General features: G+C 41.7%; 1 protein-coding gene and 1 long non-coding RNA gene across 7 annotated transcripts in view; both read left to right on the top strand.

Moving 5' to 3' along the window:
- The first annotated feature begins 5923 nt into the window (after positions 1–5923).
- On the top strand, positions 5924–7547 carry LOC123329226. Its single transcript, XR_006544588.1, has 4 exons — positions 5924–6054; positions 6617–6798; positions 7049–7162; positions 7492–7547. It is a non-coding gene; the product is annotated as an uncharacterized LOC123329226 (long non-coding RNA).
- Positions 7548–10489: 2942 nt separating this feature from the next.
- The window catches only part of WAC (WW domain containing adaptor with coiled-coil), a 78716-nt gene continuing 62874 nt past the window's right edge, over positions 10490–26331 (top strand). Inside the window, exons 1-3 of one of the 6 annotated variants that reach the window (XM_025264255.3) lie at positions 10490–10666; positions 11606–11642; positions 13159–13372. In XM_025264255.3, coding sequence (XP_025120040.1) covers positions 13234–13372 — 139 coding nt within the window. In that variant the 5' untranslated portion in view covers positions 10490–10666; positions 11606–11642; positions 13159–13233. Of the gene's footprint in view, positions 10667–10794; positions 11233–11605; positions 11643–13158; positions 13373–26331 lie in introns of those variants that run through there. The other 5 variants (XM_025264253.3, XM_025264257.3, XM_025264252.3 and 2 more) reach the window with 5 other exon arrangements.

Consider the following 26331-nt stretch of genomic DNA (forward strand, 5'->3'; position numbering starts at 1 on the left):
CACCAGGGTCTTTTGCATTGAGTCGGCTCTTCACATTAAATGGTTAAATTATTGGAGCTTCATCTTTAGCAGAGTTCCAGAGAACAGCAAGGAGATAAGAAGGCCTTCTTCAATGAACAGTGCAAAGAAACAGAGGAAAACAACAGAATGGGAAAGACCAGCAATCTCTTCAAGAAAATTTGAGTTATCAAGAGGACATTTCATGCAAGGATGGGCATAATAAAGGACAGAAATGGTAAGGACCTAACAGAAGCAGAAGAGATTAAGAGGTGGCAAGGATACATAGAACTATACAAAAAAGGTCTTATGACCGGGATAACTATGATGGTAGGTCACTCACCTAGGCATCCTGGAGTGTGAAGTCAAGTGGGCTTTCAGTTCAGTTCAGTCACTCAGTTGTGTCCGACTCTTTGCGACCCCACGAATCGCAGCACACCAGGCCTCCCTGTCCATCATCAACTCCCGGAGTTCACTCAGACTCAAGTCCATCGAGTCAGTGATGCCATCCAGCCATTTCATCCTCTGTGGTCCCCTTCTCCTCTTGCCCCCAATCCCTCCCAGCATCAGAGTCTTTTCCAATGAGTCAACTCTTAGGAAGTATTATAACAAAGCTAGTGGAGGTGATAGAATTCCAGTGAGCTATTTAAAATCCTAAAAGATGATGCTGTTAAAGTGGTGCACTCAGTAAGTCAGCAAATTTGGAAAACTCAGCAGTGGCCATAGGACTGGAAATGGTCATTGTTCACTCCAATCCCAAAGAAAGGCAGTGCCAAATAATGTTCAAACTATAGAACAACTGCACTCATTTTGTGTGCTAGTAAGGTTATGCCCAAAATCCTTCAAGCTAGGCTTCAGCAGTATGTGATCTGAACCCGATGTGTAAGCTGGGTTTAGAAGGGGCAGAGGAAAAAAAGGTTAAATTAAATCTGTATATTAGTAACAATAGGTTTATGAAGTGCTTGTTCAATGGATGTGCACATATCTCACTGTATTTTCACAACTGTAGGAGGGCAGGGATTAGTATACATCTTCTACGGATATAGCAAACTAAAACTCAAAATCTAGTGTCTTGTCCAAACACACTAGTGGAGACTAACACTCTTTCACGATGCTGTACTTTTACAGAAATATGTCTTAGAATGTTACTGCACCTGTAATAAAATCTAATCTAGCAATTCATTCATCCTAGGCTTGTTCTACAAGATATGAAGTGGTTCTATTTAAACTAGATTCTACTTATTAAAGGGTTTGGCTAAAGTGGATGTTATATAGAGAAAGTCTGCTAACTTTCTGGAATTATGTAGTTAGTTCAATTACTGAAAGGTTTCAACAACAACAAAAAAACCACATATACTTGATAAAAATTGTTAATCAAAGCAATATATTATTGAGGAATTTGTTAACAATAATATGAATTTTATATTTTACATTTCTTTTTGTCAAAAACAAAATATTTGCTTCAAAACAAGTGAAAGGTGTATTTTTAAAGAAACCACAAAATTCACATCTTTAATCCTTTATTTTTATGAAATATATTAATTCAGAAAAGCACATAAACATATGTACAGTTTAATGGATTAAAAATAAAGTAAATATACATGCATCCACCATCTAGATCAAGAAATAAGGTACCAGCCCTCTAGAACCAATCATCTTCAATACAAACTTCACTTACTATTAATTCAACATTAATTTCCTGAATTCATTGAACATGAATTTTCCACAAATGCAACAGACACAATAATTGAAAATAAATACAAGAGTCTGTTTGTTAGCAAATTTAAACTAGCAAGGTATTTTGCTTTAGATAACCTATTTCACTTGTCAAGACGTATTATTCTTTCAAAGGAAGTGAACATCATGGTAAAGGTACCAACATCTTTGGGAAGAAAAACTGAAGTGAGCTGTATTGTGTTTTTTTTGTTTTTTTTTTACTGTGGGGACATTATTCAGATTTGAATTTCTTCATCAAATGGAGATGCCATGATCACCCACCCCAAATTAAACAACTTAGAGCACAGTACAACGTAGTTTCAGATCATTTCTTTCCATATTTGAGAGTAGACTTAGACTGAGCTACGAGCAAGAAGAAATCCTGTGTTACAGTGGCTTACCAAAATAGCAGATTATTTTCTCTCACAGAAAAAAAATCTGGCTGTCGGTAGTCTCTCTTGGGCTGATACGCCTGTCCATTGTGCCAGGAAACCATCCTTAGCACACGGCTTCCACTTCACAGCTCAAGATGGCTAGTTAAGTTCCAGCCATCACATCACGTTGTGCCAGAGAAAGTAGAGGTGGAATAGCCCTTTCTCTTGAAGGATTCCCTAAGTTCCATGCACTTCTGCTTATATCCTGCTAGACAGAAGTTATCACAGGGCAACCTCAAGATACAGGGAAATAAGGAAATACAGTCTTCTGGACAGGGACAGTCCCACTAAAAATCAAGCGTTCTCCTAAGAACGAAAAGATACTGGCAGGAAGTCTTTTTTGCCACAGACAGCTTTCATATTTGTAGTGTTCTGTAGGTAAATCTATTCACTATATAAACAGGTCAATATTCAGTCAAATAGGGTATTTCCCTGGTGGTCCTATGGCTAAGATTCTGTGCTCCCAAAGCAGGGGGCTTGGGTTCCATCCCTGCTCAGGGAACTGGATCCCATTTGCCACAACTAAGTGATGGCATTCTGCAAGGAAGATCTCGGGTGCCCCAGCTAAATCCTGGTGAAGCCAAATAAGTAAAAATATACATTTAATATTCCTTCAGACAGGAAAGTCACTTTCCATGCAGAAAAACACCGAATATCGATTTTACAATTTTGCAGATGAAATTTTTCAGATGTTGATGTAAGATGGCTTTTAAAATATATAAATGATGAATATCCCTTTTTCTAAAAGTATACTTCATGATGCAAGAAAGGATGAAAAGTCAGATGAAAAACATTTTAAAAGGAGGGAATTTGGTACCACAGAGTTGCACACTACCTATTTCAAGCAGTCAACACTAATACAAGTTTGGAGCTGTGCTGATGGAGTCATATGGCCCTGCTGCGCTGGGCTGGGCTGCGAGTACAGACACCTGCTCAGAAGTCCCGTGTGCTCCCTGCTGCCATGGGTTTAATGCAGTGGCCTAAATGCACATAATACAGGCCGACAGTGAGCTTAAAAGAATATCCCTACCGAAGTTATCCTATCTAGAAATGAAGCTTAATTAGGAAATACTGGACACTGACATGAGTGATATCACAGTATTTCTCTAAATTCTGCATGAAAAACTGGGTACCATGTTAAATTCTATCCTAAGCTGGCTTACACTATACTTCTCGAAGTGACGTGAAAGTCGCCGAGTTGTGTCCAGCTCTTTGCAAATTCTCCAGGCCAGAATACTGGACTGGGTAGCCATTCCCTTCTCCAGGGTATCTTCCCAACCCAGGGATCAAACCCAGGTCTCCCGCATTGCAGGTGGATTCTTTACCAGCTGAGCCACCAGGGAAGCCCAAGAATACTGAAGTGGGTAGCCTATCCCTTCTCCAGTGGATCTTCCTGACCCAGGAACTGAACTGGGGTCTTCTGCATTGCAGGCATATTCATTACCAGCTGAGGTACCAGGGAAACCCACTATACCTCTTATGATTTCCCCAATCCTGCAATATCCCAGGAGTTCATGGAACAAAATATCTGTATGTGAGTGTTTGGAAGGTTTTGCAGAAATGATATCCTGTAGGGAGAGTGTTGACAGGGGTAGCGACTGCTATCTGCAGGACCTGGAGAAACCTTTAACAAGAAATCATTGCAAACTGCATTAGAGCCTCTAAAGTCCACCAGTCTTTTTTTTTAATTTTTAAAATTTATTAATTAATTTTGGCTGAGCTGGGTCTTTGCTGCTTTGAGCAGGCTTTCTCTAGCTGTGGAAAGCTAGTCTTCGTTGTGGTACGTGGGCTTCTCACTGCAGTGGCTTCTCTGGTTTTGGGCTCTAGAGCCCAGTTGTGGTGCATGGGCTTAGCTGCTTTGAGGCATGTGGGATGTACCTGCATCAGGGATCAAACTTGTGTCCCCTGCATTGGCAGGTGGCTTCTTGATGCAAGAAAGGTCTCCCTTACTGGTTGGATGACTGGCTGTTTTGGGGTAACTTCCTGGTAAAATGGAGTGCTTCCTTTTTGGATCCAGCCTGCTTTACTGTAATCTGAAGTAAAGCCTGGGACTTCCCTGGCAGTCCAGTGGTTAAGACTCTGTGCTTCTACTGCATGGGGGTGTGAGTTTGATCCCTGGTTGGGTAGTTATTGGCATCCCACATGCCTGGATGAAGCCACAAGAAAACCTCCCAAAACCTAACATGGGAAACTTTAAACAATGTTTTTGTCAGACTACAATTTTCATCAGTGAGTATATGTGCTTATATACAAGCAGTGTCATGCAAATTACATTGAATACTATGGTATTGTGAGCAGGGACTGGTCCATAACTTGGGGTCACCCGTGCAGCATGTCTGAGTATCCATTTCACATGAGATGCACAGTATTATGACTCAGGTTGTATTCTAAGTTCTGTGGGTAATTCCTCACACAGTTTTGTTTTTTTTTAAAGATTGTACTGCAGCATGTATATGCCATGTGGTGCTAAGTTATTTACCGAACCTCATTCACTTTTTACAGACAGCCCTTTACCCAATCAAGCCAATTTTGGAGACAAGGAAGCATAATCTTGGAGACTGTGGTAATCCGCACAATGTTACACTGCTAATCAGTCAACCTTGTAGCCAGAGTGCTAGATCATGTCATTCTGATTTCAAAACCACACTCTGAGTCACTACACTGTGTCAAGGCACAGGACAGAAAGGCAAGGAGAGAAAAAAAGAGAAATGAGAAAAGGTAAGTAAAAATTTCAGGGACTATATTTATTTTGTGACGCTTTAAAAATTCTAGCAAAACCTTTTAAAGTCTCTTTTACAACTAGAGGCTTGAGGACATGAGTTTTTTATTCTTCCTCCACGAAGAGGATGGTGTTAAAATCAGGGTCACCGATGCCTTTTGCTGATAGTTCTCCCCTGTAGTGGCTGACATATATTAATTTATTGGTTGAAATACAGATCTCCTGCCCATTTACAAATTTGAGATCTCTCATTAGAAAGGCATGCAAATAATCTACATAAGATTAGCTACATATGCAAATTTATATACATTTTCAAATGTTACCTTTTATAGTATTTTATATTAGGGATAATCCAGCTTTTCCCCATTTAATTTGTGACAGGACTGAATTAATAATCCTGTTTGTTTTAGAGAGCAAGCAGAAATAAAAGTATATACTTTTTCTCTTGAGACTTAACAATATTTTGCTACTTTCTTTGCACATTTTTGTAGTTAAATCTTTCACTCAACAAATATTTATCTCACTCTATCACCTAGAGCCTTCACTCTAGTGAGAGCCAACCATTAAATGAAATACACAAGACATAATAGGGCAAGTGGTATAAAGGGAAACTGAGCAGAGTAAGGAAGAGTAAGAGAGAGTAAGTGGGGTGCTGTTTACATAGTTCTCAGAGTACTGACCTTTTTGAAAGATATCTGAGGAGAGACATAGCATAAGCATAACTGGTGCCAAGGGGAAGGGCACTCAAGCAGGATACTAGAGTAGAGGTCTTGAGACCCAGACATGCTTGGTGTAGTGGAGGAAAGTGGAGGGTCGAGAGGTGGGAGAAGACCGAGCAAGCAAAAAAGTTCTGAATGCGAAACTGGGGATAACGTGGGTGGGAGTGGTTTATGCAGGGCCTTGTACACCATGCTAAGGTTCAAAGTCCACGGCTTTCATTCTGAGATGGGAAGCCATTAGTGGATTTTAAGATAGGCGAGGAGCCAGCAAGGAGACTAAGGAATCATTTAGAAAACAGGAGAGAAACATAAGAGAGCCGAATTCCAGCAGGCAAGAAAAGGAGCTTCACGAGGAAGAGAGTAAGTCATCAGCTATGAGTTATCAAATGCTGCTCACAGGTGAAGTAAGATGAAGACTGAGAAATGAAAAGTGGATTTGAGAACACGGAGGCTCCTGAGGATCCAGAGAGTAAGTTTAAGTGGAGTTTGGGGATCAAGTCTGACTTTCAGGTTTAAGAATGAGTAGCAGACATGCAAGTTTTTCTGTATAGGAGTGGATCAGAGCAATGGGGTCGCATTTGGAGGGAGACATGATCAAGATTTTTTTTCCCCCAGAGGGCGGTTATTAAAATGTTTATAAGTAGACAAAAATGATCAAGTTGAGTGGGGAAACTTTTACAAGAGGACAATTCCAAGAGTAAAATGGAACTCGATGTAAAAGTAGCCATTCTGGTCTTGGATAGGAATTTGGACTGTCCATCCAGTTATGGAGGCTAGTAGTACATTCAGACGGAGGAACGTTGCTAGATGCAAGGGTGGGAGTGGGCCGGAGCTGTTATACATTTCTGATTCCATTTTCTTACAGAAACAAGAAGCAACACAGCAAAGACTCAGGATGTGATGTCAGGTTTGGAAGATGTTAAACAGCTGGGTAGGGTACACAGCTAAGAGAAATTAGGGAGAGGTGAAATTGAGCAGGGCCCAGTCAGGCTCCTGGGCATAGAGGCCTTTCTATTCCCTATTTCTTGTAGGAGAGACTCCAGCCTCCACGACCTTCTCTAAGCTCCAAATGGCAGACTAAGGGAGAAGCATACAAGAAACAATCTGAGGCAAGATTAAAGAGACCATCAAGATTAGGAGACCGTCCACCTGAGATGAAGGGCTTCCCAGGTGGTAAAGAACCCGCCTGCCAATACAAGGAGATATAAGAGACGTGGGTTCTATCCCTGGGTTGGGAAGATTATCCAGCATTCTTGCTTAGCAAGTCCCATGGACAGAGGAGCCTGGTGGGCTCACATCCTAATCTTGTTAGAGACCCCAGCTTTAAACCACTGTTATAAAACCCCAACATCAAGTTCTCTGGGGTTGGGACACAGTTTTTCTAGGCAGAAACCTGGTGTGTTTCCCTTTGCTTGGTGAAGTAATAAAGATATTTTCTTCTTCACCCTAAACTCTGTCTCCAGGATTTGATATGGCACCTGTGCAGAGGCTGAGCTTTCACTAAGATAAAGGGTGAGGAATACTGGCAGCTCATTTTCCTCAAGCATACAGTGAATTCAGCAGGGTATACGGGTCAGGTAGGTAAAGTAGAGGAAGAGAGGAGTCATAACAACAGATAATGGAATTAGATTCTCTTACAGAGGTGAAATTTTTTTTAAAAATGGGTTTAACGTTTAGATATGTACTTTAGTAAATAGTTGATTCTCATCAAGAGGCAGCTGTGTTCTGCAGTCACTGGGAACACTGAACTGCTCCTGGGGAAATAAACACATGGATGGGGTCCTGAGATACTCTGACCACATTTTTGTCAACTGATTCAACTGATAACTTTATGTGTATTTCTGTTTAGGCATGTGGTGGTGGTGGTTTAGTCACTTCCATGTCTGACTCTTTTGCTTCCCCATAGACTGTAGCCCACCAGGCTCCTCTATCCATGGAACTTTCCAGGCAAGAATACTGGAGTGGATGGCCATTTCCTCCTCCAGGGGATCTTCGAGACCCAGGGATCGAACCTGCATCTCCTGCACTGCAGGCAGATTCTTTATTGCTGAGCCACCAGGGAAGCCTCTGTTTAGACATCTTATCTAATATATTGTTGATTCATCAGCACTGACCTCATCATGGGCAAGAGTACTAATGATATACCTAAATCAACCCGATGTAGTACACATTTTCTCCACAAAAAACATCACAGCCGTCTTGTGCTTAGGGGTACTAGATAATAGTTCAGCACTGTGTTTGGGGTGGGAGTGGAGGGGCACTTAAAATAGGAAAATCACCAGTAAAAAACAACAAAAAAATGCTAAAAACATGACTGTGTGTATCATGAAAACCACATTTGTTTACAGTATGAGAGCTGAAATAAGACTGAGTGTTGCTTTTACCCTCATCAGTGCCTATCAGGCAAGTCACATTCTCTACCATGAACGTCCAGAAATACTATGGATATTGATCTGGGGATTACAAATAAATTTTAGTGAGAAAGTGAACTTGCCAATGCAGTATCTGTGAATAACCAGTATGGACTGTACACTGCTAAAGCTGTTTCTCTCTGTAGCTCAGCCCAGTTTGCTGTTTTGATCAAAGGGCGTATAACAGGCTCAGCAGACATCCAATCATTAAACAAGACATTAGTAATAAATTTTGCTGCCAGTTTTCAAGATGTTTGTGCATGAGACTTCTGTACTATTTTCTGTGCTGTTCCAATGTGATGTCTTGTTACAAAAGTGTCAGAAATTGCACTTAAAAGACTCCAGTTTTTCTTTTTTCTTCCATTTCAGTCACTGGCAGTTTTCTTCTTAGTTACTGACAGCATCTGAGGGCTCTAGGTAGGCCTCTATTGGTCCTCCCAAACAGCAATAATCTGACCTTTTGACAAATAAGGCTACCTGATTAAAAAAATTTTTTTTCCATCAGTTGTGATTTCTGGCCCTTTCCCCCTACATCGTCCCATCTCTTGATTAGGTCAGCAATAATGTAACCGGTTAGATACCATTTAAATCAGTTTTTTGAAGGGATCTTGTTTCTTCTGATTTGTTTCCTACCTTGCCTTTTTCTTCCATGTAAATGGCTGTATATTTGGTTTACGTTTATTACTATCCTTTGTAGTTAATGCTGTCTTACAAGAAATAAAACCACCTGAATACTATCACCCTCAAGTAAAGGCTGGGCTTCTCATGGTGGTGATAGTGGTAAAGAACCTGCCTGCCAATGCAGGAGACAAAAAAAACTTATGCTTCCATCCCTGGGTCGGAAAGATCCCCTGGAGAAGGGCATGGCAAGCCACTCCAGTATTCTTGCCTGGAGAATCCCATGGACAGAAGAACCTAGCAGGCTACAGTCCATGGGGTGGCAAAGAGTCTGACACAACTGAGCGACCAATACACACACAGACACCGCCCCTCCCCACCCTTTAACTGGGAGGTAAGCTTGGATTTTTTCACTCTTCCAATATGCTTATTTGTCACTGTGTAGTGGCAGAGTCTGACACCACTGAGCGACCAAAACACACACACACACACACACAGATACACTCCTTAACTGGGAGGGTATACTTGGATTTTCCTCCTCCAAATATGCCCATGTTGCCACTGAGTCTGTAGCAGTCTATAAAATTCAATTTGTAGCAAATCATTTAGCGCTCGGCACACTTTGCCCCGAGGCCTTTATTTGTGCTTCCCTGGTGGCTCAGTTGGTAAAGAATCCACCTGCGAAGCAGGAGACCTGAGCTCCATCCCTCGGTTAGGAAGGTTCCCCTGGAGAAGGAAATGACAACCCACTCCAGTATTCGTGTACCTGGGAAACCCCATGGACAGAGGCGCCTGCTGGGCTACAGTCCATGAGGTCACAAAGAGCCGGACACGACTTAAGGACTAAACCATCACCAACACACCCACACACACACACACACACACGTAAAGCTTAATTGGGGAGTATACTTGGATTTTTTCCCCCTAAATATGCCACTGTGCCTGTAGCAGTCTATAAAATTCAATTTGCAGCAACTCATTAGCACTTCCCAGGTCTTACTGGAACTTCTCTGGTGACTCAGTTGGTGAAGAATCCGCCTGCAATGCAGGAGACTCAAGTTCAATCCCTAGGTTGGGAAGATCCCCAAAGAGAAGGAAATGGCAATTCACTTCTGTATTCTTGCCTGGAAAATCCCATGCACAGAGAGAGGAGCCTGGTGGGCTACAGTCCAAGGGGTCGCAAAGAGTCGGCCACGACTCTGCGGCTAAACCACTACCACCACCACCACCACCACCACCAGGCCTTAGTTCACCTGCGAAAAACTCCAGATGACTGGATCTGAGCGCGGACGAGCTAAAAGAGAGAAAAACGAGAAAAAAAGGAGACGGAGGGGAGGGCGCGGCTGGGGGTGGAAAATATGAGTGTCTCCCTGCATCAGTAGGCTCATCGGGTGTTTCAAAGCAGCGGCGCTCGCCCTTCCTCCGCGGGTCCTCACCTTGGTCTTCGAAGGCGCACGGGATTCGGGCACAAAGCACGGTGATCCTGAACACCACCGGCCCTTTCCCCGCGCTTCCGGGGGTGACTTACTTCTGTGAGGCCGAAGGCCTAGCTCCGAGTCTGCCCGCCGGTCTGAGGCGGGAGCGAGGCCCCGGCTTCGAGGAGAGGGCCTCGCGGGAGCTCGCGCCGCCGCGCACGGAGCGAACACCTGGGCCCACCACCGTCCGCCCGCCGCCCAACCACGGGCTTCCCGGCCGGAGCCCGCAGGGGCAGGGGCGGGGGCGGGGGCGGGGGCGGCGGCCGGCGCGCTCCCCTGCGCGCCCCCCGCCCCCAGCGCCGCCGGGCGCACGCGCAGCAGCGCAGCCGCCCTTATTTAGTCCGCGATGGCTCCTTGCACGCCCCACCGGCCTCCTCCCATAGACGCTGCCCGCCCCGCGCGCCCCGGGGCCCCCGGGACCAGCCTCGGGCGGCTCCCCGAGCCCGACTACCCCTAAACCGGAACGGCGGCGGCCGAAAGGGCGCGTGCGGACCGGTACCGGCGACCGGAAAGAGCGGACGGGTCGCGAGGAGGCGAACCAGGCCGCGGAGGAAGAGGAGGGCCGGGACGAGCCGAGGTTTGCCGAAGGCGGCGTTCCGGCGCGCGCGATGGTGGGAGAGGAGGGGCGTGGCGGAAACTGCCGAGGGTTTCCGAAGGCCGCAGCGGCCGAGTTGCCCGGATGTAGTTGGTGGAGCGGCAGCGGCGGCGGCGGCGGCGGCGGCGGCGGCGGCAGGAGGAGGAGGCGGCGAAGGACCCAGCGGCGGCGGCGGCGGCGGGGGGAGGTGGGGAGGAGGCGGCGGAGCGGGAGGAGGAGAAGGCGGAGGAGGCAGTCGCGCTGTCCGCGGGGCGAGCAGGACGCGTCGTGTTGCCCCCCTCCCCCCCCCCCCCCCCCCGGTTCGCCGCTGCCCGGCCTGAGCTGAGCGTGAGCGTGGTGCGGACGGAGGAGATGGCCCGGGAGCGCCGGCGCCAGTGACGGGGAGGTGCTGAGCGTCGCCGAGGGCGCGCCGGGCCTGCGCCGCCCGCCGCCTGCGCGCCCGCCCGCCGCCGCCGTCTCCCGCGGCCGCTCCCCCCTCCCTGACACACGCTCACAGGCCGGGCATTGATGGTAATGTATGCGAGGAAACAGCAGAGGCTCAGTGATGGGTAAATCGTCTTTTCGTTTCGAGGCGGCGGGGCGGGCGGCGGGGGGGCGCTCCTTCTCATCTGGGCCGGCCGCGCCGCCATTTTTGTTGTTAACCCCGATCCGGAGCGACCGGGAGGGGGAGCGGCCGCGCGGGCGGCGGCGGGCGGAGGGGGGAGTCGAGGGTGGACGGCCGCGGGCGGCGGCGGCCCCTCGCCGGCGGGAGCCCGTGTGAGTGCGTGTGAGCCGTGTGAGAGCGAGAGCGTGTGCGCGCGGCGGGAGGGCGGGCTGCCGGGGGCCGGAGCGCCGCTGGGATTCGGGGCGGGGGGCTTTCTGCGGGCTCCGCGCGGGGGGCCCGTTCTCCTGCCTTAGGTGGCCTTTTCTTCTGTTTTCCAGCTGTCACGACCGGCGGGGGGACGCGCAGCCTTACCAGGTACCACGGGGCGGGCGCGGGCTGCGGGGCTGGCGGGGCCGGCGGGGGAGGGAGGAGCCGCTACTCGAGCGCAGGCTTCACAGGTCGCTGCAGGCCCTTCGGGGCCACAGACGCGAAACCCGCTTGGTGGGGCCGGAAACCCTGCACTCGCTTCCCGGGGCGCTCGCAGGCGAGGGGTGGGGGCTTATTTTGACAGGTGACGGGAGGAAGTTCAAGTTCTTTTTGTGGGGGGGGGTGGGGGTGGGGGGGAAGGGAATAAAAATTGATTTTCGTCCAGGAAGGACCTGACTCGGTTATTCGGGTGTGCGGGACTCGGTAGGACGAGGTGTTAAGTAACTCTGGAATCACCTTCATTTGTTGTTTTGGGGGAACTAAAAGTTAAAGCAGAGGTATCAGAATTAGACGGAAGGGCAGGAAGAAGCCACTAATGGGTTTGCAACTCTTTAAGTGTGTTGTAAACCATTACCCCTTCCCAATTTGTTTTCGGTGCACATAATTGTCTTGAGTGAAAGATGGCGCTTTTCTTTCTGTAGAAATTGAGATCTTTGCGTACTTGGGTAATTCATTGTTATGAAAGGAGTTCTAGGTACATAGTTTTCTATTTGTGACAGCTTCGTGTAACATTGTAAAAAAATTTTTGAAAGAGTTGGCCCCTGTTTTCCTGGGGAGGGAATTTGATTAATTTGCATCTCTGCGGTGACCCTAGAAGTAAATACTTCTTGCATCTGACCACTTAAAGGATAGGAGAGCGGGTTTCCAAGCTAACGGTTGTGTTTCTGGATAGCATGAGTTAAAGTTCTAGTTAAAAATCTAGGTTCCTTGACGGGTAAAACATTGTGCATTACATTTGGATAGGTCAGCGATTAAACTGTTGAATCACACTCTAAAACATGGTTAATTATGCATTTAAGAAGACAGCTATATCATGGTTGTCTTAAATATGTTAAATGTTTTTTGAGGGAGTTCCATTAAATTCCATTAGGATAGGTCAGAAATAAGAGCCTACATTTCTATACCTTAAAATTGTTTCCCATGCCTGCAAGAGTAGTTAAACTAGATCTGAAATGCCTTACTTACTTGAATCCAAGAATTGGAGAAATTCTGATGAGGATTCTCTGAATTCTGATGCTTTTTTGGGGTCAGATTGAAGAAACGTGTTTATGCTTATTTGTATTTGTGTTTAGCATAGTTGCAGAGCAAAAACATTACAGTAGTACTCAGTGAATACTTTAGATTAAACTTTTTAACTCCCAGAAAAGCATGAGTTAATTTGCCAAAGGGTTGATTTCTTGTGTTTACAAGATGATTAATGGAAGGTTTTTTTAAAAAAACATATTTTGGTATGTGTAAGGAGCCTTACAATAACTCGTGTTTAGGTCTTGTGTAAATAACTTAAAGGCAGAATTTAAAAAAATTTCAGTTTTACCAATTCATAAAACTGAATGTAGTTAATAGAGCAAATTTTATGATAGAACTAACTTACGAAATTAAAAGTTTGATTTCTTTTTTATTTTGGGGGGGTGATGTTTTACAGGCACTTAAGTATTCATCGAAGAGTCACCCCAGTAGTGGTGATCACAGACATGAAAAAATGCGAGACGCCGCAGATCCTTCACCACCAAACAAAATGTTGCGGAGATCTGATAGTCCTGAAAACAAATACAGTGACAGCACAGGTCACAGTAAGGCCAAAAACGTGCATATTCACAGAGTTAGAGAGAGGGATGGTGGTGAGTAGCTTTTTTTATTGAAACTTACATTTATTAATAATTCTATGTAAGACAAAAAGTTTGTCATATTTCCAGCTTGCAAATGTTACTAAATGGTTATGTCATCAGAATATTTTGATTCCTAAACAGATTATGTAGAAATAAGATGCTGACCCCAGCATCCACAGCTCGACCCCAGTGGGTGATAATTAGAGGATGCATTTATGAATGTAGCCTACCAGTGCTTTATTAATGGTGAGTGACATGCAGGACATTTCTCCAAGAAAGGAACTTTAAGCTTTTCAACTTTCCAAGATTGCAGTTTGGCTTGGTTAATTTTGAGATCCTTGTTTCTACTTGAATTTATTTTTTAAGGAGTTCAGATGTGTGTTCTTGTGGTAAAGTATGAATTTAAAAATTTAGAAGGTTTTTTGAGACAGTTCGTGGGTTAAAGTCATTTGTGATACAGGAAATTTTTGTTAGGTTTTTTAAGAAAAATACTATTTTTCATATTTTCCAGGGTCTTATTAATGTACCTTTTATATCTACTCAGATACTCACCTTTTTAAAAGTTCATTTCAGTGGTTTTACCCTTCAGCTATTACTTTGCTTCAAGTTTTTTGTGGTAGGAGGCTGAAAATAAATTGTTTTCAGATTTAATGTATCCAAAATTTACCAAAATAATCAGATTTCCTGTCTACATATGGCATTCATTAAGGGACAAACCAATTTTACTAAGTCAGTCATCTCTATTATTCATAAGATCTTAAATTGCATAATAGATAATGTGTTTGAAATAAATACAGCATTTTGATTGTGCTTCTATAAGCTTATAAGGAAACTCAGAGTCCCTCATGGCTTTCTGTCTCTGATTTTCAACTATCTTCAAATCCTGCTGCTTCTTGTTCTCTTTTTGCCTCCTGGGATAGAAATCAGCTATATTCAGTGTGATGAGATATTGGAAAACATTGACCTCCTCTGTATATAATTGCTGGGTTGAGAAAGTTAATAGTGGTCAGAGATTGCATGGGAAAAAAAAAAGATTGCATGGAGTTAGAATATTTGGATGGTTATTGAATGGGAGGGGAATATAGTTCTCTGTTAAATATAGCATAGCTGCATGCTACTTACACATATAAACATATTTGTTTGGAAATAACAGCTGGTGGATTTGGTTAATAAGTGTTAGAATTTTGGGGGCAAAATTGATATTAATCTTCGGGGTAAGTTTTGTGTAGTGTTATGTTTAGCCTGAGATTCTATTACCAGTCACTATTACAGTGAATTTCATTTCAAATGTTAGATCTTAGAAGGCAGTACTGTTTGTACTATATTGTGCTTTGTCTTTTTAAAATTTTGGTGACTGTGACTAAATAGGATGTGGCACCTCATCTCCTTAAAGATAATAAGTATCCCAGGTTCTCTTTTAGTGATTATGATCTGGTTAATCTGTCATCTACCCCCAAATCCAGAAAAGGGTCATTTTAGGTGCTCTAGGAAACTTATGTAAATGCTTTCATGCATTTACAGTGAACTGTGTCTGATTAAGTTCTTTTACAGGTGAAATACTTGCAAGAACATTCTGTTGCTTAATGCTTAAATATTGAGCAAACATTGGGCGTCCACTGTGTGTCAGCAGTTGTGTGGTGTGCCTGGAAGTAATGCTGAGATGTGGTCCTGTCCTTGAAGCTGTTGCTAAAAGCTCTGACTCTGGAGAGCTACTTGTTTTTAGCTTATTGCTTTTTTTTCTGTATTCCCCCCCCCCCCCCCCCCTTCATTTTGATTTTCATTTTCCTTCCTCTTGTTTGCTTTTAGTTTCCTTTTTATTTGCATCTGCTTGCTGATGTTTCTTTAGTTCCATTTGTAAGAAACTTATCTTTCTGATCTAGTCATTTGCTAAGGTAAGCCCCTTTTCTGATTTGCTTTTTAGCTATTTGCTTGTCTTCTTCTGGAGGCTTTTAACTAATACTAACTTCATCTCTGGTCTATACTATCTCTCATATACTTGGCTGCCATATTACTTTACACCACGGAGGAATAATAACAAATACTATAAAATGAGATCTGTATTCTCTGAGTGCAGAGAGCATTTTGATGTTAATTCTGTGTTTTAAAGATGTGAAGTGGTGATTCTTCCTCAGTTAATTCTTAAGATATTTAAGTCATTATACTTTGACTCTAGCTGTTTTTTTCTTAACAATGAGTTTGAAACTAACATTTTAAAGTGAATATGTGTAATTTCATTGTAGGTGTTTGTATTCCCTGATATTTTTATCTTTATAAACTCAATTGTATATGTAGATAAAGATCAAAACCATTATTCAAAGTCAAATGCAAGTGAGCTGGATTCTCTGTGTACTCAGCATGTGTGAGTAACAATATAAGAACAGGTTACTATATTATTGAACTAATATAAAATTGATTTTTATTTTAGGATTTTAAAAAATCTAATGATTTTAGTAAATGCCTAACTCAAGTGTCTATATACCCCCTACCCTACCCTACCCTACACTGCCCCGCCGGGCTTTACTGGCATCTGTCCACATCACAGGTTTTTTTTTAGTTCTTCATGTCACCTTTGATTTCCTTTAAGTGCCAATTTAGAGTAATACATAAAAAGACTTTAAGACATACTAATACTGTAAGAAATCAGAAAGTAGGGATTGAGGATTGTCACTCCCTGCAGAAGATTGAAGTCTGCAGTTTAAAAGGATTTATTCCAACTAAGTTTGTACAGTTAAAGGAATTAGAGACTTTTATCCCGTAGGATTTATGCAAGGGAGTTCAGATTATTTATTGTAACTAAGGGAAATTTTGTGACATAATATTACCTAAAAGTTAATTACTTGGTGGAAAGTTATTTTTACATATATGTGATCAACTTGCAAAATATAATCTTTTGTTTAAAAATAACCAAAAGCAAGAATCTAAGGTACAGTCATTTGATTTTTTTTTTTTTTTTATAGCTTAGGTTGAATTTGTACTTAATGGAATTTTTAAGCTCTTTCCATTTCATAAAAGTATGTTTTTCTTGACTAGTTCTACCGATAATTTTACCAAGTAACTTTCAGGATGATGCTAGTACCATTGAGTTTAAGAATGAAGGGTAGCTTTATAGGAATTATGTAAAGCTGTTCCACAAAAGTTCAGCCTCTTGGGGGTTGTCCCATTTTTCTTATCTTTCCTCTAAGAATTAACTGTTAGAAACATCTTTTGGGGGGAGATAGCTTAGCTCAGTTGGTTAATCGAAATCGAAAAAAATTATTCTTTATTCGTTCCCTGAATTGTGGGAATTAAGTGATTTTCTATAGCTTTTAAAGTTAGTATTCAAATATTTTTGAGTACAAAGGAAAAATTGCCTTAGTGCTTACATTGCTAAATTTTTTTTAAAGTTTTTCACTGCATAATGGAAGTACCCCCGCCTCTTTTGGGGTCATTTACCCATATTTGGAGAAACTGGGAAATTTAATCCAATTTTCAAGCGACAATTACTGTAACATTTGAAGGAATTGTTATTCAGTAGGAAGTATTTGGGGATAACTTGTTTTTATAGTTGTTAAAATATAATTTAGTAATATTTTAGTATTCTTACATTAAATAGACTGATAATTGCATAGTATGACTTTTGTGGTTCTTCGAATAACTTTACACTGGAATAAAATGAAATATGCTTTGCATTTGTTATGTTAGAAAGTACTATAAAAATGAACCGTCTCATTTGATCCTTGCATTGACCCTGGAAGGTAGGTAGAACAAATAATATCCCTGTTTTATAGTTTATAGATGAGGGAATATTTACTTGTGTGAAAGGAACCAATAGTAAGATTGGTCTAGAAACGGGCTTCCCAGATGGCACTAGTGGTGAAGACCCTGCCTGCCAATGCAGGAGACATGAGAGACTTCCTTCTATCCCTGGGTTGGGAAGATCCCCTGGAGGAGGGCATGGCAACCCATTCTTGGTATTCTTAAAGAGGTGGTTATTATGATATAATGGATTTAAGTTCACAGTCAAAACTATTTTGGTATGGTTTACTTTAAGATCTTAAATTTTAAGAAAGAAAGTGAAGTTGCTTAGTTGTGTCCACCTGTTTGCCACCCCATGGACTGTAGCTTGCCAGGCTCCTCCATCCTTGGGATTTTCCAGGCAAGAAGACTGGAGTGGATTGCCTAAGGCAGTATTAATTGAACTGATTCAGTTATGCAAGATGTATTTAAAGTTCTTGGTGAACATGCTTAGGATTTGGGGTTCATAATTCACAGAAAATATGTATTCTAGATGGTCTTTCTGTTACACCTCTTCTTATTCTTTGGCGCAGGATGGTTTGGGTTAAGTTGTGAATCATTTTGTTTCGGTGCTGAAAAGAGTGGAGCTAGCAGTGAGCTGGGGTATCTTCATACCCCACATATGTACCTGGACTCTGCTTCTGGGACCTTATACTAAGTATTGGAGTTGTTGTTTGTCAGTCATTTCAAAACCAGTTTTTTGGGGCTTGAAAATATATCCTACGAAGAGTCTCCTTTTTATGATTTATTTGATGCCTGGTAATTTTGAAAGCCCTTTTATATCTGGTCCCACAACCCTTTGAATTAGGCTGATCAGAATTATTCCTGTTTTACAATGAACATATAATCCAATTATGTAGCCTACTGTTAGCTATTGAAAGTAGAAACAAGTGTTTTTGCTATATGTAGAACCTTATCTCTACCTTACGGTTGTACTCCAACTATAACCACTTGGTTACATCTCAATAAACCCATCAAAAGTTGAAAATTCCGTAAGTTGGGAATGCATTTAATACACCTAACCGACCTTAAATGTTCTGAGAACACTTACATGAGCCTGCAGTTGGACAAAATTACCTAACACGGAGCCTGCTTTATAATAAAGTATTGAATATCTCATGTAACTTTCTACTGTACTGAGAGTGAAAAGCAGAATTGGCTGTAAGTGTAGGAGTTGCTTCCCCTTCTAATTACATGGCTGACGGGGAAGTCCGTCTCCCTGCTGCTGCCGCCCCATCCTTGGTATATCACTAGCCTGGGAAGAGAGCAGAATTCACAATTAGAAGTGTGCTTTCCATTCTGCATGCCTGTTGCTTCCACATCATTGTAAGGCCAAGAGATCCTAAGTTGAACTGTGGTATATACTTAAAATTGCTATTCTCTCCTCTTACCTGGGCTCTTCAAGAGCCTCTCAAGTGGTGTCCCACATCCTTTTTGCTTCATACTGTTATTCACAACACATAGCCAGAGTGGTCCAGATAAAATGCCACTCAGCTTACATCACTCAAGCTCAAGACCCTCCCTTGACCCTCTTACTTACCAATGCCTGTAATAGGCTCTTTGTAAAATCTGGTGTCTGGGTGTTTGGGCTGCTCTGTCCGCGTTGGCCCTCAGGAAATTTGTTCTGGTCTCAAGAGTTCCGCTCCTTGTTTCTGGGATGCTCATCTTTTTGAATGTCCTCCTGATGCTGTCTCATTCCAGTAGGGTGTCAGCTTCAGCACCCCCTCCCCTAGAGGCCCACTTACCCTTCTGATGACTCAAACAGCTCCCTGTCATCCTCTGTCCTGTCTGCTGCTTTGTTCCTTCCTTGTACTTAAAGTGACCTGATGTTATTTATTTCTAGTCATTCTGTTACAGCACATGTTACTGAAAGTTACCATGCCGTGCAAAGTTGCACCCTGGGATTTATAGGGAAAATGTGATAAGGGCACAGTATTCAAAAACATTGTCAATGACACATTAAAAGAGGAACTTTACAAATATTTTGATATAACTTTGTTAAATGGTTAAGGAGTAAACTAACAATATAGTTAATAGCATTTTAGTTTGCTAATGACCTGAAATTAGCTTGTGGAAAGGTTGCAGTTTATGAGTTATTGTGAAATGATGGAAGGAAGGTTATCTGAAGTAACCTTCTGAACATTTTAACCAACTGTGGGTGGATATGACTCCCAACTGGAAGAACTGGGGTAACTGGCAGGTATTTGAGGTGTGTGTCTGTCCTGTGAATGTGTATGTAGCTTGGTCAGCTGGGTGCAGCTGGTGTTTCTCAGCAGATGAAATTGTTTGTAGGTAAGTGGGAAATTTGTGTTACGCTCAGATAGTTTCCTGATAAATCAATAATACTCAAACAAACTAGATTAAAAAAAAAAAAGCAGTGTTATAGCAGAACTGACAGTTGCTTGTCCTCTGGAACACACTCCACCAGAATAGGGAGTGAGTTTCTTAATGATTTTATCCCCTAATATCCCAGTGGCCTAGAACAGTGCTCCACACTATGGAGCGTTTTAGTAAATGGGTAGATGAAAGAATACTGGGTTTGTCATTACGATTTAAGGAAATGAAATTGCGGTTTTCTGGAACAGTGTTCCTCAAACTTGTATGTGTATACGAAACATCTGGGGATCTTGCTGAAATGCATGTTTTAGTTCGTCAATCTAGGGTGGGGCCCAAGGCTCTGCCTTTTTAAGAAGATCCCAGATGTTGCCCATGTTGCTGGTTGCACATGGGTAACAGGGTGCTAGAGCACACTGCCCACTGGAGATAAAATGTGAGCCACAAAGGCAGGTCACCTGTGCAGATTTCTGGTAGCCATGTTGAAGTAAAAGTGAAGTGAGTTTTAGCATATTTTATATAATGTATATAAAATATTCATTTCAGCACATACTTGATTTTTTAAAAACTAAAGATTCCAATTTTTTGCAAAGTCTTTGAAATCTGTTGTTTTGGCGCTTATAGCATAATAAAGTTGGGACCAGCTTCATTTCCTGTGCCTACTTGCCACATGTGGTTAGTGACTACTGAATTGGACAGCAGAGTTCTAGAGAATATGGTCACTCTGTTGACATATTTAGCTTTACACATATTCCTGTTTTTCTAAAATTTTTTATCCGCTTGAGTTCTGAAATAGGACGTTTATGCAAGGCGAGGTTGGAGTTAATGGGCCCTTGGACTGTTTGCTGCTTTTACTAAAATTTTTCTTTGTTCTTACAAATTTATTATAGTAAAACCAGGAAATGCAGAGGGAAAATGACATTGCCTCAAATCCTGTCAGTTTTTATAGGACTCCTTCTTGTGCCATAAAATACCAGAAGAATTCTATACGTAGCCTTTGTCGAGTTTCTATTAAAAATGGTTACATTTTATGGTTTTATTTGACTTATCTTTAGTATATTTTCTCAATGGATTCAATACTGGGTATTGACAGTATCAGTCTGAGAGGCCTGAGGAGGTAAACTTTGAGTTAGTGCTCAGAGAATGTGCATATTTACCTTTCATCCTTAACCAGTGGGTGAAGCCATTTTTCAGTTAATTGTTTAAGGCCAGGCGCTGATACTTGTAGTGGGGTGGTGACTTTAGGCCTGTTACTTAATGTGTGTTTTTGTGTCCGTTCCCTGAGCATTGTTGTGGGGCTGAATGAAAATTATGGTATCTAAAACACTTGTAAAGCATTTAACTGAGTGTTCAGACTGACATAGTGAGTTATTAGGTTTATTCTTATTCCTGTGACTAATTAGGAGTTGGTGTCAGTCAGATCAGCAGCCCCAGGCCTCAAGCTACTCTTGCATTCTTTCTTCTTCCTTAGAAAGGAGCATCCTAGATATTTCACTTGGCAGTTGAGGGAGGAACCTGGTCAGTGAGAGCTGCATGAAGGGGCCTGCACGGCTGTGCTGACTTGCTCCCTGCTCATACCCAGAACTCTGCAGTTGAGAGATTTTTAGGATTGATGAAAGGGGAAACCTAAACACATGTTTATTATGATTACCCCAAATTGGGCTGTCTGTTCAAATCACCTAGGAAGCTTTTAAAGCTGGAAGTTCCTGAGTCCATCTGAATTACCATGAATCAGAGCAATGGAGGAGGATGGAGCGTAGGAAACTGAATTTTTAAAAACAAACACTGGCTTAATTTCATATTTACCAACTGCATATGTAGGGAGAGTACACACAAGAGGAGGATCCTTGGAGAAAATGAGATATTAAGGAATGTGAATTTTATCATTAGGACTCTAGAAGTAGGGTGGTTGTTTGCCAAATCATACTCTGCTTTCTTGAGTTTCAAAGAATTCTCTTCTGTCACCTTCTGTCTGAGTCACAGATAATAGTATAACTTGTATGCACTTACACATTAACTAGTGAAGTTAGCATCCTGTGGTATCTAATGTGGTAGTTAATGCCCTAGAGTAGAACTGGTATGGCCACTAGAGTTTCTCACTAGTATTAGCAGCTCGACAGACCAGTAGGGTCTATTTGGGTAGTATCTGAAGCCACTGCTATTTCTTCAGATGAAATGTCTTTGGCACATCATGTCTCCCCCCAACCCTCACATTCCCATGCCATCAGGCTTTCCTGAGACAGTTCAGTGCTAAACTTGATTTAGTTTTTGTCTATTTGGAAAGTAAAGCCTTTATCCAAGTTGGTATACTCAGATTGACTTCAGGTGTTAGCAAACAGTTTTCTTGAAATTGACCTTTAGGAGTAGGATTGACCCTTGAACAGTATTTTGAGTTGGGATGGCAACAGACCTCCCCCACTCCGCATTGCAATTCTGCGTATTAACTTTATACAGTCCATCATCCTTATCCATGATTCCACATTTCAGATTAAACTAACTTCTGGTCATGTAGTACTATCAATGCATTTATTGAAAAGACATCTATGTGTAAGTTGACCCATGCAGTTCAAACCTCTGTTGGTCAAGGGTCAACTGTAATTGCTTTTTAAACAAAACTTTAAAAATTTAAAGAGGCCACTTAAGTCTTCCATAAACTATGTAATGAAAATTAAAATCATTTAATTTTCATGAGCATGGCTGATGTATTTAGATAATGCTAGTCTTTTGGTTTAATCTCTGATTCCTTCTGAGTTACTTGACAGTATGCCCAAAAGAGCATGGCATTGTATTGGCATCTTCTGAAGGGTTTTGACTAAACTGTATTATATTCAGAACTGGTCCTTTCTGGTAGCCAAAAAGCAACTCTAGTAAAAGATATTATTTTGGAATGTTTGGTCAGATGAGATCATGGTGAATATTTCTGCATTTAATAATACACTTAAGAAGAAAAAGTTTTCTGACTTTTCAAACTTTTTTATAAAGTGTGCGCTGGTTGATTATGGAAACTTTTGTTGAAGCCCTGAGGGAAACATGGGATCTGTGACACAGTAAGATGGGCAGTTAGAAGTGGTGTTTTTGCTGTCCTACAGTCTTTTCTGTGATGATTTGTCCCTGCTGATTGTTAGCTCCTTATTCAGGTTTTAAAGCCTTCTTATTTAATACTGTATTTGTAGAGATTAAGTCTTGTTTATCATGAGATGTTTAAGTTATAAGGAATATTGTTAAGGGTTAAGTCACAAGGCTATTCTTTCTAAAGCTGAAGACTAACCTTAACTTTGTATTTTTGTGTAATTATGGTAGTTCCTTTTTAATATAGCTTAAATGTCAATGTTCCTTATTTTGCAAAAGTAGACCAAGTTACTTGGTCCTTCAAAATCTCCTCTTTGATTTGGGCCAGTTTTATTTATTATTTCCTCGACAATCAGTTTAGTAAGTGACGCTAAAGCTGAAACTCCAGTACTTTGGCCACCTCATGCAAAGAGTTGACTCATTGGAAAAGACTCTGATGCTGGGAGGGATTGGGGGCAGGAGGAGAAGGGGACGACAGAAGATGAGATGGCTGGATGGCATCACTGACTCGATGGATGTGAGTCTGAGTGAACTCCGGGAGTTGGTGATGGACAGGGAGGCCTGGCGTGCTGCGATTCATGGGGTCGCAAAGAGTCGGATACGACTGAGCAACTGAACTGAATACGGACTTTAGAATTGGGGTGTTCTTGATTCTTGGGAAGAACAGATTTTTAAATGTAGCACTCATTTTAGTATTTAAATGTTAAACTATTATTTTTAGTGCAGACATTGATAATTATTACTTAATTTATATATAAGTTGATTTTCATTTTCATTACATAGTGTATGGAAGACTTACGTGGCCTCTTTAAAGCAAGAGAACTACTAGGGGCCCTTATTTGCTAGTTGTTCAGTTGGACTTTGTTAGCTCAGGAATCACATGCTTGTTCACGGCTTTTCCCCATTATGTCCTTGTTCATGGGCACACTGTGTACAGTTACGCTTTTTAAAAAAAATTTATATTTGGCTCTGCTGGGTCTATCTTTGCTGCATGTGGGCTTTCTCTAGTTGTGGAAAGCAGGGGCTACTCTGTAGTTGGAGTGCTTGGGTTTCTTGTTGCGGTGACTTCTCATTGACTTTTCTTCGGTGACTTGGCTCAGGCTCTAAGGTACCTGGGCTTCAGTGGTTGCTGCATGTGAGTTCAGTAGCTGCAGCACATGGGCTTTGTTGCTCCACGGCATGTGGGATCTTCCCAGACTAGCAATGGAACTGGTGTCCCCTGCATTGCAAGGCAGATACTTAATAACTGGACCACCAGGGAAGCCTTACAATTAGGCTTTGAGGTTGTCCTTTTGTGTACTGATTTGGGGCACATTTGCCAGCCTTTGGTTATATAAAGCCTTGTATGGTTAGCACTGCTTGTTGTACTGTAGATTTGAGGTGATTAGGTTTTGGCTTAAGGAGGTAGAAGTAGAATTTAAGAGGGATTGCACTTGATTGTATTTTGAAGGAAAAACATTCTGGTGTCAAATCTAGATAGATCAGTTTGGACATGTATTTGTCATTGGGTGACCCATTACAGTCATGTTTGTGAACTCTTATCAAATTTCTCTAGTAGGGAAACTTCTGAGTCATACTTTGTAAAGTAAAATGGATTGACCTGTAAATTTTCTAAACTTTGCTGCTTTATTCATATTGCATTGATTTTAATGCAGAATTATAGAATGATTTCATTTTAACTCAAGCCTAAATGTGATTTCAGTTTTGATTTTCCTTTTTTTAAAAGCCAAAGTATGTTTAAAAAGTATGCTTTCAAGTTTCTGAATGAATTTTATAAATCTGTATTTTAAAAATTGTTTGACTTTTTGCTATTCCAATTTTATTGGCTTTTTGAAATTAAGATTTTTCCTGTTATCTCAGAATACTTTAATTCTAGTAGAGATTTTTGAAATGTTTGAAAATAATGTATTTTTCTCTTTAGATCTAGTTTAGAACTCTTTAAATCAAGTTCTAAAATGGATGCAGTAGATTACTATTGCTATACTATATCGATTCTATCATATAATACTATGCAGTAGAAACCCTTGTATTTTTAATTTTTACTTGATCTGTTTTTGACAGGTGATAAAGTTTTCCCGTACATGATAGTTGATTGTACTTATTTTTTAAAAGAATTTTTTGCTCTATGTGTTCTATCTTTCTGTACACGTAAAGATTCATCACTTATTTTTTTATGGGTGGTAATCTGAGGCTTTGCATGCTCAAACATGTCTTCATTTTGTTTCTATATATGGAGAAGGATCTTTTTGCTAGATTAAAATCATTTTTCCTTGAATCTTTAAACATTTTATTTTTTGACGCTACTTCTAAATTGATAACTGATCATAGTTGCAAATGAGAAGTTCAAACCTAGTTCTTGTTTATAAGTGGCTTATCCTTTGGGATGCTGTGTCTTTCCCCTGCTCTCCTGTCCAGCTTGAGAATCTTAGGATTTCACCTTCACCAGCCTCTCCCTGTGTGTGGTCTTGTTTGGGTACTTTTGCTAAGGGCTATTTTAGCCTGAGGATAGTCCTTAGAAAGAGTCTTTGCATCCTTTCTCCTCTTCCTGCCACCCTCCCCTACTCTTTAAAGTTATTTCTGATTCATCTCCTTTTGGAATCGGTGTTAGATGTGTTTTGGTTTCATTCTTACCTCTTGCTTGGTAAAAAGTAGATGTTGGGAAAACTTTTTGAGTGAGAACAGAGTACATTATACTCGGGGGAGAAGACTCCCATGACAGGTTCTTCTAGTGCCATGCTGCTGCTGCTGCTAAGTCGCTTCAGTCGTGTCCGACTCTGTGCGACCCCATAGACTGCAGCCCACAGGCTCCCCAGTCCCTGGGATTCTCCAGGCAAGAACACTGGAGTGGGTTGCCATTTCCTTCTCCAGTGCGTGAAAGTGAAGTCACTCAGTCGTGTCCAACTCCCAGCGACCCCATGGACTGTAGCCTACCAGGCTCCTCCGTCCGTGGGATTTTCCAGGCAAGAGTACTGGAGTGGGGTGCCATTGCCTTCTCCATCTAGTGCCATAGTTATACTGAAAGCTGTGTTCATTTTATTCACTTGTTAAAAGTTCTATTTTTTGGATGATTTACTTTTAATTTTTAAATGCCTTCTTATAATTTGATTCAATAGAAACTCTTGAGATTTTATATAATATTTTAGGTTTTTTCCATGTCAAATATATGACCGCAGAAAGTTTTCTGTCTGGGTTTGCTGCCTCTCTTGTATGTTACCGATTTCCTCAGGCATTTGCTGTTTGAAGTTGTCTGTTCATGTTTGAAAGGAGAGTTTAGGTTAGTTAGTCACTGTCCAAAAAAATGTGTAGTTGAAAGTGTTGAATATCTGAGCTGTCCAGTGTGGCAGCTACTGACCACATGTGCCTATTGAGTATTTGAAATGTGGCTAATGCACCGAAGAAGTTTTAATGCTTTTAAATTGAGCCCATTGCTGTTACGGCATTTTCTCTCTGCAGTATTGTGATTTCTCCTTTTGCAATTGCTAATAATCTTTTGGCTGCCAAGTCCACTGAAAACCTTCCAGATGTTCTTAAGACCTTTGAAGTGATTTTGCCTTTCTTACTGATAGCTTCTTGATGTTTAATTTTCTTGGCTTTCCTTTCGTTGCAGCTGGTAGCAGCTCTTCTTGAGCTCCTGAGTCTTATTCACCTGCACTGACATGTCAGTGTTCTTTGCATTGTTCTGTCTTTGCTGCACCCTATCCTTGGATTTCCAGGCTCACAGGGTTTCTTGCTTATTAGGCATATTTCATGTGATGTTCCATGGATTCCTGAAGTCTGTTCTTGAGTATTCCCTG

The sequence above is a fragment of the Bubalus bubalis genome, chromosome 14 (genome assembly GCF_019923935.1).
Source record: "Bubalus bubalis isolate 160015118507 breed Murrah chromosome 14, NDDB_SH_1, whole genome shotgun sequence".
NCBI lineage: Eukaryota > Metazoa > Chordata > Mammalia > Artiodactyla > Bovidae > Bubalus > Bubalus bubalis.